General features: G+C 36.2%; 4 protein-coding genes across 7 annotated transcripts; 2 read left to right on the top strand and 2 right to left on the bottom strand.

Moving 5' to 3' along the window:
* Positions 1-366: 366 nt before the first annotated feature.
* LOC141900279 (HIG1 domain family member 2A, mitochondrial-like) lies at positions 367-1,554 on the bottom strand. Its single transcript, XM_074787088.1, has 2 exons — positions 1,369-1,554; positions 367-835 (listed from the first exon to the last, which is right to left on the bottom strand). Exons 1-2 carry the CDS (start codon positions 1,511-1,513, stop codon positions 660-662), a joined length of 321 nt encoding a protein of 106 aa, XP_074643189.1. The 5' UTR covers positions 1,514-1,554; the 3' UTR covers positions 367-659.
* A 302-nt stretch (positions 1,555-1,856) lies between these two features.
* On the top strand, positions 1,857-3,056 carry LOC141899787 (large ribosomal subunit protein mL43-like). The gene is made up of 3 exons (XM_074786312.1): positions 1,857-2,035; positions 2,175-2,281; positions 2,504-3,056. Exons 1-3 carry the CDS (start codon positions 1,905-1,907, stop codon positions 2,824-2,826), a joined length of 561 nt encoding a protein of 186 aa, XP_074642413.1. The 5' UTR covers positions 1,857-1,904; the 3' UTR covers positions 2,827-3,056.
* A 421-nt stretch (positions 3,057-3,477) lies between these two features.
* Positions 3,478-10,288, bottom strand: LOC141898474 (nucleolar complex protein 3 homolog). Its single transcript, XM_074784388.1, has 21 exons — positions 10,275-10,288; positions 9,458-9,759; positions 8,898-9,070; positions 8,322-8,494; positions 7,907-8,068; positions 7,590-7,683; positions 7,262-7,335; positions 7,053-7,172; positions 6,703-6,774; positions 6,457-6,513; positions 6,251-6,370; positions 6,005-6,085; positions 5,770-5,870; positions 5,496-5,568; positions 5,268-5,403; positions 5,101-5,171; positions 4,638-4,748; positions 4,431-4,559; positions 4,253-4,350; positions 4,062-4,149; positions 3,478-3,659 (listed from the first exon to the last, which is right to left on the bottom strand). Exons 1-21 carry the CDS (start codon positions 10,281-10,283, stop codon positions 3,513-3,515), a joined length of 2,391 nt encoding a protein of 796 aa, XP_074640489.1. The 5' UTR covers positions 10,284-10,288; the 3' UTR covers positions 3,478-3,512.
* A 44-nt stretch (positions 10,289-10,332) lies between these two features.
* LOC141898476 (Rieske domain-containing protein-like) lies at positions 10,333-11,969 on the top strand. Of its 4 annotated transcripts, XM_074784395.1 has the most exons (5): positions 10,333-10,556; positions 10,859-10,893; positions 11,128-11,208; positions 11,507-11,633; positions 11,728-11,818. In XM_074784395.1, exons 1-4 carry the CDS (start codon positions 10,391-10,393, stop codon positions 11,603-11,605), a joined length of 381 nt encoding a protein of 126 aa, XP_074640496.1. In that variant the 5' UTR covers positions 10,333-10,390; the 3' UTR covers positions 11,606-11,633; positions 11,728-11,818. The 4 variants fall into 4 exon arrangements, with proteins under 4 accessions (XP_074640496.1, XP_074640494.1, XP_074640493.1 ...); XM_074784393.1 differs by having other exon boundaries at positions 11,507-11,859; XM_074784392.1 differs by lacking the exon at positions 11,507-11,633 and having other exon boundaries at positions 10,336-10,556; positions 11,728-11,969.
* Positions 11,970-12,340: the final 371 nt, after the last annotated feature.

The raw sequence follows: 12,340 nt of genomic DNA on the forward strand, positions 1-12,340 counted from the left end.
TATATTATTGTGTATTTTATTCCTTTCTTAATCGATTTTGCATTTTGAGGAAGTACTCAACTGGTGTATTATGAAATGAGATGTCAGATAAATTACTTTCCTGGATATACAATTAGTTGAAAACAAATCTAGTGAAGTCTGTACACTAAAGAGGACAAAAATCTATTCGCAGGCGTTGCCTTTATACGGATGCAGGATATCTGACTCTCAGGGTTATGGGCTGAGGGGGTTCTTCCCATCTCCCTAGTTGATGTAAACAGATGTTTCAGGGTAACTAATTAATAAATTCGGTATATACAATCAGTCCATCAATTTAAGAAGTATCTATTTGGGATGTGGCTGAAGTCCTTCAAAATTGGCCCCTGGATCTGCTCCTGCTTGGAAATGGCACGCATCAAAACAATGAACAACAAATATACAAATACTCATCATATCAAACATTGTACCTAATTTTATTTACAAATCTACATGATTTACTCATTTATAGAGATCTAAATAGCAACTTCATTATACAACAAAATCAACGCCGAGCTGAAAGGTTAATTTGATGACTTAGACCGACTGTTCATAAATATAATATTCGTTAATAAAACACACAAATTTCAGAAGAGCATCAAATGCAAGGATCTACTCGAAACTGTCAGTCCTCGTTTATCAAACTAGGATGATTTCTTCTTCGAAGATCCGGCACCGTATAGAACTCCGCCTAAAATCGCAAAAACGGTGAATCCCTGAGCTACTATTCTCGATCGCATCATCAACTGTGACATTTTCGTATCGCCCGTTTTTAACTGCCAAAGGCCGTACGTCAAAGCCAACGTCGTAAGTCCCATTCCTAGAATCAAAAAGTTAATTTTGCTAAATGTATATAAGGCTAAACCAAAAAAATATTTTGTTTCTCCGCAGCAGCCAGGTCATTTTTGTAAAATATGATAAATAGAGTAATAAGTAATGTATAGGGTAGATAGGCAGCCAGCCGGGTCAACTTTTAAGCTCAGCAGAGCGGGGAAACGAGGTATCAATTTTTTTTAGCCTAATCCAAAGATTTGGTAGAAAATACAGTAGACCCTGCTCGCTTTGGATCCAATAAATCTCTCACTGACAGACTGAGCAGACAGGTCATCACAAAAACATTTCAGTTTAAATCTTAAGTCCAGGATCAGGACGCGCTATAATCTGTGGCAAGCATTGTCTACTGGAGCCGAACAACGGCGGCACTATCAGCATTTTTCACACATAACAACACTTTCTGATGATTGATACTGATAGTGATTACTATCTCCTTTGTCATTGCCTTGTCATTGTGGACCTTAACGATTGTACAAAACAATTATGTCATTGTTGTCAACAATGAAAAAAAAATCTTACCGATAGGGACAAATGGATTCTCATCTGCTTTTCTTTTGAATTTACTGTAAAATGTTTCGTTGTAATATCGAGGAACATCGTCGATACTGGATTTAGGAGGCGCTAGATAAGCGAAATCTTCAGGTGGGGGTCCTATATTTGACATTTTAGTACAGCACGGCCTCCATTTAAATTCAATTCAAAACTGTATTGTCATTGCGTAATGCCTTCAACTCCCGGGAGTAGGGCAGCTCCTGAAATTGTCTACTTCCTTGTAGACTGGTTGTCGGTCTCTATTTTTAAAATTTAATTAAAAAATGTACTGTTTGAGACTGAGTTTGAGTGATATAACAGAGGGGGAAAGTGTATCCTATTATTTCTTATCGACGATGCGGAAGATCAGAAATATTCATACGCAAAATAACTACGGATAACCATGGGATGGACGTCTCACCGACATCTATCATTCCGGATCCGGCAGCCGTCGTTTTAGGTAACGTTAGATCCGGTAAGAATCTGTAGGTCGCCGAGCGGTCCAGTGAAACGAGAAGGGAAACATGACGAGTTCGTCGATTCCGAGCACATTTCTGAAGACAGTGCTGAAAAATGGGGTCGGAAGATATGTTTGTCAAATGCAGAGAATAACGTTCCGTTTCTGTAAAACTCATGGCGATAGCAGAGGAATGAGGTAAATGAAAAGATACTCATTTGTCAAAGTCGCCACACTCAATCAATGACAATGACTCACTTACTGGTCACTCACCACCAATCATAATATCAATGGATACCAACCAATTAATTAAAATTTTTTGTGTTATCTTTTTCAGGGATTTCATTGAAAACAGTTTGCTGGATTTTGCGCGAAAAAATCCCGGCGTTGTGGTCTATCTTGAACCGAGGTATCGCGAAACTCCGGAGATTGAGGCTGAATATTGTAAGTTCTATATGAATAATGCTCTCATGTGGAGTCCTCTATTGACTATAATAAGTAGGTTTTGTGAATGCGCTAATTAGCTTGGTCTGATTTATTGCAATTAGTTGTTGGTATTCAGGTGGTGTTACTTAAATCCACCGATTAAAATTAGAATTGTAGAAAAAATAGGGGGCAAATATCCTGATACTGAATGATGATTATTGAAAGAATTCTTTTTTCTAGTGAATGGAAGAAGTGAAAAAATTTCGACGAAATGTTTTAACGAGGTCGAAATTTGTAAATGGACCGAACATCTGAAGAACCGGTCAGGAGAGAAGATCGTTCGTTTAAGAAAGATGTGGCACACCGATTCGCCGAGTATACAGGGACACTGGAGTCCGTTTACAAATAAAAATCCAAAACTGAACATTACTGAATTTCCGAATGACGAACTATCGCGATGCTTTCATAAACCGAGCAATGCTACCGATTCGTTGTTGGAAATGCAAAATTTGGTCGTAGCTGGTGAATCAAAAAGTGGCGCTCAAACTAAGCAGACCGTCTGAGATTTTGGAAAGCGATTATCTTGATTTAGTAAATACATAAGTAAAAACCTGGTTACATCCAATGCGGATATTATCCAAGGTCCACTTTTATGTACATGAATATGTGTGAAAGAATGTCATGTTTGATATAGATTTCCTGGTCCAATGAGGTTTGTTGTAACAAGGTTCCGTTGTAGAGCACTGATTTAGATTGTAAATATTCTATTATGAAATCTAATAAAATGGTTCATCGGAAAGGTATTCAAATTGTCACAATCCTTTTGCTTGCCCTCAGAGCTAGTTCACTGCTCTTTATCCTTTTTGATGGAAAATAGACTAGGGAAGCACCTTCAACCGTGAAAACTCCAGTGTTACAACCTGAAGTTGGAGTCAAGTAACTACGAAAACTTGCATACCTAGCAAGAAGACAAAAGGATCAACTAATTTTCTTATGGCTAGAGAACTGGGAAGTAAAACGTAGGTGCAAGAAATATTTACAACTTGGGTTCATTCCAACAACATTTTTCATTCCTCTAGCACAACAACTAACAATACTCCGAATAACTTCTTTCCTGGCAAATATCATTGGTGGTTCCATGGCAATGTTGTATGAGCCCTTTTTGTATGTCCATAGAATAAGCGCAACTAATAATATTGGAATATTTTGTGGTTTTATTTACATAAATTCTGTTACATTTATCGCATTATCACGTTTCTAAAGAATTGCCATTCAGTATTGGCTCTTTATTAGTTAGAACGCGAGAGAAGTCGACTTGTATGTCATCCGCAGCGATTTCCAGATTTACTGCATCCATCAACGTCTTGAAATCAGCTTGAATGAGTTGTGTGGGACGCTGCAAAACATTACATAATAAATGTAAATAATTAAACACTTCCACTACAATTGAAAAAGATCAGGAAAATTTTCCACAGTTGTCATAAGTTGACTAATTGACTACACATTAATGTTGAATTTGTTTAATTTAAAATCGCTTAAATGTAAAATGAATTCATCTTGAACACGGTCATGGGGTACAAGTGAAATATTGTATATTGTATTCAACGATGAAACCATTACCACAACAACCAGTAACCCAGCTTCCAGTACTCTATCCCTGCAACCTTTGGCCCAGCTACCAGTGCTTCTTATTTACAGATCATGGGATCTTAACTAAGATACACAATAGCTCAGACACGACCCTTGCTTTTATCAACAACACCCACAAATATTTTCATAAGAGAAAATCATAGTTTACCTTCTGCTTTTTCTTGTTGCCTTTCTTTTTCACAAACAAATTACTGACTATATTCGGATCGTAGCTATTGTATAAATCTATGGAACTCCTAAAATACAATTTCGAAGATACCAAATTCAACTACAGTGTATAGATAACATCATAGCTAACTCAAAGATTCTAACATCAATCAAAGTAACTCGTTGTTTTACCTGCGTAATAATTCTGGCGGTAATTGACCTTGTCCACTCAGAGGTGCCTGCTTAATCAAGTGATTACCGTATAGTTGAACTATTGGATGGTAATAATGCTGAAAATTGGAGAAAAAAATTTAGTAACTCCTGACAATAGAGAAACGTAAATTTGAAACAAGTTGTTTCAACAACCTACCTTAGCTAAATGGAGTTCATAAAGAGCTGTATTTTGAGCATTACAATGTTCAGGTTCAACTAATTCCGGTTGATAAATACCACTGCCTTGCGTTTCCGTATCGAACAATAAATCACTTCGAGGATACGCCTGTAATGCAGAATGTACATTTCAAGAATCTGCTAATAAAGTTTTTTACGCTACAATATGGATAGGTATTAGACTTACGTGTAAAACTGATCTGATAGAAGCCAATAGCCCAATTGCTGAGTGACTATTTTGTTGTAGAACGATGCCGGTCAACCGCTTAATATATCCAAGTGCTCGCTTCTGAGTTACCTATTTATTGATCAAACACAGATGTTCAGTACAGTCTCCAGATGCAATTAGGAAATTATGGATGAAGCCAATGATTAAGAAAGGTCGACGTGAACTTTTCACATCAAATACAATTAATGATACTGGAAATTGAGCATCACTGGACATTATACCACAAAGAATTCTGACTTCTTCATAGCTTTTCTGAAAACCCATGACATCTGACTTCAACGTGTCTGCCTGTAGGCTTATTGACATTGAATTGTGAGGTAAAATTCTTAGTACTGGGTCAACTCAAAAAAGATTTTTAGTTGATCCAACTTATAAGTTGAAGCATGATTTAATAATAGATTGTAAGGATAACTGGACGAACCTGCTTTTTCCTTTTGATCAACATCAGATCGAGGCATTCGAGTATAATCAAAACCAGTTCATCGGATTGAGCTGAAAATATTGCGGAGGAACGAAAACAATTTTCCGAGAATTCATCAAACTGTTTTAAGCGACGAAGATAGACAGTGATTATACAGATTGGCCTACCTGAATCAATTTTCAAAAGACTGTCGTATAAATGTGTGTAGAAATGAAGAGGATCTATCGTTAATGCAGAGCCCTGGCCAGTTAGGATGATAAATGCAGTCTGGATACAGTGCAACATCTGTTTCAGGGTTAAATCCTGCAAATAGAAATTACTTTTAAACATTAATACAGGGTACATCACTTTGGAGTCGAAGACTGACATTTCATAAATTTCATACGCTTACATACCCCTGATTCGATCAAACTATTAAGAACATTGAACAAATCGCTGAAGAATTCTATGTTGATTAGATGAGCGAATCTGTAATAGAGATATCAATTATTAAGTTAAAACCAGGGTTTGCTACGTATAAAACCAAATGCATTTTTGATAAAACCGACTGCAAAGAACAAGAAAATAAGTTTGTTTTAAGATTGATACTTGTGTTACATGCAATCTAATCTGAAAATAATCAAATTTTCTTTAGTTAGAATTTTCGTAATAACGCCAACATGTCCTTACTTTGCCAAACCCTCAAGCACAGTAGAAAGTAACACTGATCGAGGAGCCTTCTTCAAGATTCTGAAGTACGCCAGGAATACTGTTTCAACGATTTGTGTGTGCTATGTAAAAGAAACGTAATCAGAAATTAGATCAGTCCCTTTTTCTTGACTTACGTATCAATATCGCCTCCACTATAAAATCGACCGATATTCTATAAACTACCGGGTATTTTTTAACTAACATGATTTCTTACCAATTTCACTTTCTCATTAACATTTTCGGCAGCAGCCGCATCCTCCAATTCCTTTTCTAGAGATGCCTTCTGCTTCATTTTCTATAATATAAAACATCTTGCATCATTTATAGACAGATATTGAACAAAGTGAAGTTTTACTTTGTAGTCAAACTATCGAACTCTCAACTGTGGAATGGGTCCTGGGTATTTAGATACAGACATCTGGCCCCTGGGCTCTATTTTTGTTTGAGTTCTGTTACTCACTTTTCTTTCTCTTCTGGATAACTGTTTTAACTTCTCTTTGTGGGTGAGCTTCTTTTTCTTCGACTGGTCGGCGGTAAAATCCACCTTCTTGATTTTGAGACTCATAAACACTTTGAGAACCTGTTTCAAATCGGATTGCGACGTTAAAATGCCAATCCGACAATGAGTCAATTTACCATATATTAGACATTAGAGCAGTTAGTTACCTTTATCTTTACGCTGTATGATTTCATCTTTATAAACTTAGTAACCGCCCTGACAATCTGATAGGAAAGAAAATCATAAAATTAAGTACCCGGCAACATAAAAATGCACCATTTATTCAATATTGCTATCAACCTCGGGATCAAACTCATTATCATTGAATGCTACTTATTAGGTATGAGTTCTGTATTAGGTATAGTGTTTTGATTAAGCCAAGGGTATTTGGTAATTATTTGTAAAACACATACCTCTAGCGAGACATTTCCAGTTTTGTCCTCCTTGAAAATGGTCTTCACAGCTTCGCTAACCACATCAGATATCTGCAACACGAGACATTCATGAGATACAATTCATATTTCCTAAGTCTTAGCAGTAGAAACACAGGGTGGCTACAGGGTGTGCGTGGTGACTTGATCTGTTAAGAATCCAACCAATCAACACAGTGAAACACGTAAGAAATAGACGGAAACTGTTTGATTTTACGCACGATCTAGCAATCTCAACAAATTTCTATGACTTTTTCTGAGATAAGAAAATTCCCCGACTTTTCCCTGATTTCCAAGTTAGGGGCCACCCTGAAGTAGATCGTATACAATACCTTTGAATTGTTGTGATTCAACAATGGAACAATAGTGTTAATGATATTCGTTCTGTAGTTAAAATGCGGGTGTTGAATCAGGACAGAGCACATGCAGTTTGTAGCAACTTCAGCTAAACCCTAAAATAGTTAAGGACGGAAGTTTGAATAGAAAGCATGTTGTATGTAAATTGAATTAAAATGGGAAAACTACATCGGAAAATACTTACGCATTGTGCTTCTGCAGGCAGGTGAACTTCAAATAAAGCTTTGTTTTCGTGTTTTATTTTTTTCGGAAGTTTACCTGGAAATACATTCAATCTGGTTAATCATTCTCAAGCCTAGTAGGATACCGGTAAATGGATAGAGCACGATTTAGCATTGAAAAAATTGTGCTTTTAAGATACCAATGCACAGTAGATTTTGTAAGATTATAACCATAAGTGAGTGAATGGAGTGTCAGAAAAGTATTTTTGAGAAATTCATGGACCACAGTTATTCAAGATGACAAGAAGTGGTAGTGGTCAGTTTATTGTTTATCTGAATAAATGGTAGTACCTGTAATCATTGCTTCGAGAAACTGTAAGTAAAGCCGGTAATTGGTAAGCAAACCAGCTTCATATTCCCGCAAACTCTTAGTTTCCTTCTTTTGCTGAAATAGAAATTAGCGTACCACATCCATGAACCGACAGTTTGTGAATTATTCCATATATGTAGGTTAAACAAAAATGACTAGTTGTTAGATACGTGAAAGGACCAAAATACTGAACATTGTCCTAGATGTAAATTTAAGTTTTGACTAGAGCAATTGACGCTTTGATTATCTTAATGTTTTCAAACCAAAATATTGCTACGTCACGTGGAATAAAACTTACCGATTGAACTTTTTCCGTGTCGCTGATAGGCCGAATTTTATAGTCGGGTATAATGTCCTTAAACACTTCTGACAGAGTGAGCATCACGTATTTCCTCATCGTGATCATTACATCTACATCTGTTTCATACAACATTGTGCGTAAATCCTTTAACTTCCGAACCTACCCAAATCAAAATGGAAAAGATTAGCTTATGAGCTTACCAGTGTAATATTTGCCTCGCTACCATTACGTAGTTGATCCTTTTTGTTCGATGTTTGATATGTCGGGATGACATCTCTTTATTGGCAATATTGTAAAATATAAGCAAACTTGGCTTCATGCACAGTGCTCATTTCTAAACAATGGCTCACTTAAAAGTAGCCCTATGTCAGCTAACATTTTGCAATTTAAAAACTGAATCCTTTCAACTTACGTTTTCCTCCGGGTTTTCTGTGATACCGCTCGCTAAAATGGCCATTTGCTGTTTCTTTTCAGCCAGCTTTCTCTGTCGGATGGCATAGAGTTGCATTGTCGATAGAACTGGCAATGGTTCAGACTTTTCCTCTTCGACAATGGAATTTTCATTTGTTCCTTCATCATCCTCTCCTTACAAAAGAAAATTCACATCATCTAACAAGAGAATGCTCTAATATGACTAAGCTTAGCTCATCTACTAACAATCCAAGAAACCACCAAAAGATTTAAGGTCATTCCCTTTGTATATTCTAAATAGCTAATCTAAGAAATTAAAACCTGGTCCAAAGATATCAACCCATTCATAGTGATTCTACAACTGCATACATCAAAAATCAAGAATCATTGGAATGATTCAAAACTGCTTTTAAGATATATTTTCGTGGATTGTTTTACCACTAGTCAGATATTGGTTTTATAATAATTGTAATTTGAAGAGCGCCTTGAATAATAAATCACGATTATATTGTCATCGTTGTACTCTTGACTCTGACCCTCCTTCAAAATTATCAATCATGTAAACTTTCAGGCTTACCCTCCGGTTCAGGATCCTCGATTTCTTCAACCTGGGGTATAATGCCTGCTTTCGTTTTGATTGGTAAAAGATGCCGGACTTTCTTGTCGTCGGTGAAGCGTTTTCTCGGCACATTCTCATAGTTTTCTTCGAGGTTCTCTTCTATTTTTCGCTTGTTAGCTTTGCGTTCTTCACTGTGTGTGGAGGTATTAAACAAGACCAAGGTTTTATTTTTCATTTCATCTAATAGAGGTTATTTTTCAGTACCAGGTCACCAACGTGATTAGAATTAATATATTATTAATAATCTGATTTTAGAAAATTCTTTAAAATCAATTCGGTTTTCTTCCCATATATTCCAAAACTGGCTGCCCAGAAATTCTCGGCTACATGACAATTTCAATGTTCAATGCCCCCTGACAAAAAATACAGAAACTAAAGAATGTCAAAATATGCATAGCTCCCAATATAGATGGAAACACTATGTAATTTCACGATTCGTATGCCCTAATCAATTAAGCTGAAATAAACATCTAATCTAGTTAATAAATATCCTCAATTTGTCTTCATTTATATTTTACCTTTTACGCCATTTATCAGCTCCGAGAAAACCCAAATTTGTAGCCCCCGGAGTTCCGAAATATTTGTAATCATCATCAAGCAGCGGGATTTCTTCGATCACAACATCTTGTTGGCGTTCTTCTGCCCGAGACTGATTCAACGCTTTGCGAGATATCTCTTGTTTTTCTTCTCGAGTTAACTTTCCGACATTCTTTGCCTTCAGTTTTCCACGTTTAGCAAGTTTATTCAAGCGTTTGTTATTGATTTTCGTTGCACTCGCTTTGCCACTTTTCTTGGCGTTTCCTTTGCGTCCTCCTTTTTTCTAAAATTCAATTGAATAAGCCGGTAACGGTTAAATCGAATAATTACATGTAAAATTGCCTATCTCTGTACAACATTGAAACTGTGATTCATTCTTCGCAGGCATTACAATCCTAAAGATTATTTATTAGTAGGTATTATAGAGCACAGCCACAGCTCCAAATTCTAATTTTAATTAGCAGACAGAGCAGACATCTCCTAAAAGAAAGCAGTTTGCTTTTTATTCCAAATTCATAATCGTTGTGACTTAATCGCATTTCTTTAACTAAAACAATGGAAATGATTACTAAGAGCAATGAATGTTTGTACTTTTTTGATTTTGAATTGAATTGTCAGGCAGGTTTGGATGGGGAATTCCCCTAAAATAGATTCCAGGAAGATATGTTACGGTATAAATTAGGTTCTATGTGACCATATATATACAATGCATCCATCAGTATAAAACACATGGTGGTTTAGGTTTATGATCCCGTAGAAATGTTAGTTTTATTCAAATTTATCACACGTGAAACTCACCGCAACCATTTTGAAGGTGGCAGCACTGCGGAAGGATTTCCTCGTTTCGGGATTCCCTGAAAACCCGGAAGAGGATCGGGATTCCCTTGGTTTTTCCAAACCCGGAAACGTCCTTAATGTCAACAAATGGAATGGAACCTAAACACGAACAGGTGTTTGTATGTCCAGTTGATGAATTGGCAGCTCTACCTGGTCAACGAAAGCTGATCAAAATTGAAGACCGATCAATTGTGATATTTCATCGAAACGGTGATATTTATGCAATGGATAGCCTCTGTTATCGTAGGTTTGAAGTTATTTTTAGCTTTAAGAAATTATTCCTATGATTAACTATGTATGTTAATTATGTTAAGTGTGTATATGAAACTTTTATTAAGCGGACAGAGCATTGATTTATGATTATATAAACAGCGCACCAACCAAAATATTAATGCAGCATTAATTTTACGTGAGAAGAGGTCAAGGTCTACGAGACCAGAGCACCAAAACCTGATACTACTACTACTACTACTATTTTATTCAATGATCTTAGTTCCTAATTATTCGTAACGCCGTAAATTATGGTTAAGGTAACTGTTTTTCAGATACAGGTGGTCCTTTGGTAGATGGTGACATCGAGGTAAGTTTGGAAGCTTGTCAAAACTGATAAAGTAAAATACAGTAGACCCCTCATTTTTAGTGAGTTTGGTGAATATTCCAATGGTTCGAATATATGTGTTTGAGTTAATAATTCAACATGTAAAAGGAGTGACCTACTATAGCAATATATCCCTTGTGAGACTAATGATGCTACATATGATCAATTATATAACAGGCTATCATTGTAAATTAAGATGATGAACTGTATTTTCAGGATATAAATGGTACTACGTGTATTGTGTGCCCTTGGCACAAGTACAAAATAAGCCTCAAAGAAGGAGAAGGTTTTTATCAGGTAATGATCATTTAAAACTAGAAAAATAATTAATATCAAAACCCACTGTGTTAATGTATGATAGATTAGATTTAAAAGTTAAAATTCTATTCATCCTATAGACAAAACACTTTGCATACCTTAGATCTTTTGGGAGTGTCTGATTTTACACTATTTCTAAGATCGATGAATGGCAACTTTAGGATTTTGTATTACTGTAGACTCGGCTTATGTGGGACCTTATGGGGGCCATAGAAATGTGCCTGACTTGAGCTGAGAGCGATATCCAATTTTGATATTATATACCGATATTTCATAGTGTCACAAATTATATCAACAAACTTCAGAGTTGATTGGATCCGACTCGAGCGGAGTTAGCTACTACTCATTAACTGGTAGTTCTTATCTAATGTTCTAGAGAGTTGAATTCTAACCAAGCTCCTAAGGTTTGCAAAATCTACTGTATTCACTTTTAAAAAAAAGATTCTCGTGACCGACACATTTTATGAATTCCATCGTTCCATTTCATCATATCCAAAGGCGATCGATCCGAAGAATTTGAAAGCACCGCCTAAATGGAAATCGAAAGGACGGAAGCAACGCGTTCATCGGTGCGAAATTGAAAGCGGGAATCTCTACGTGACTTTGAATAAAAACTGTGAAAACTTAGAATCGGACTTTTACTCTTCGAAAGAATACAAAGAACGAATGGCAAAATTGAAGAAATGATGTATCGAAAACTTTAGAATAAAATATGCACGACTATTTTTATACTGAACAATAATTTATTTCTTGTTTCAACAAATATCACAACTCTACTGTATGGAAAAAGCCTAGCACACGCTAGTATTGGTGAAGACAATTGGCAGAGATAAAATGTGCGAGACAATGTTAATTTTAAGTCAAAGGTGGCGATCTAGAAGGAATAAGGCAAAAAAAATTTATACTTAGTTTCTCATTTCTGCTGACCCGGCTGGCCGCCTAATACCCTGGTACCCTGTTCATTAAACCATAATCAAGCTAACCATAACAGACCCAGCAGTTATAGAAATGAACTGATAACAAATTTAATTGCAGTTCACAAAATGACCTGGCCAATTTGGAGAAACAAGGTATCATTTTTCAGGCTAATCAACGTTCTTTGCGTTATTTT

Source organism: Tubulanus polymorphus, chromosome 2 (assembly GCF_964204645.1).
Source record: "Tubulanus polymorphus chromosome 2, tnTubPoly1.2, whole genome shotgun sequence".
NCBI classification, from domain to species: Eukaryota; Metazoa; Nemertea; class Palaeonemertea; order Tubulaniformes; family Tubulanidae; genus Tubulanus; species Tubulanus polymorphus.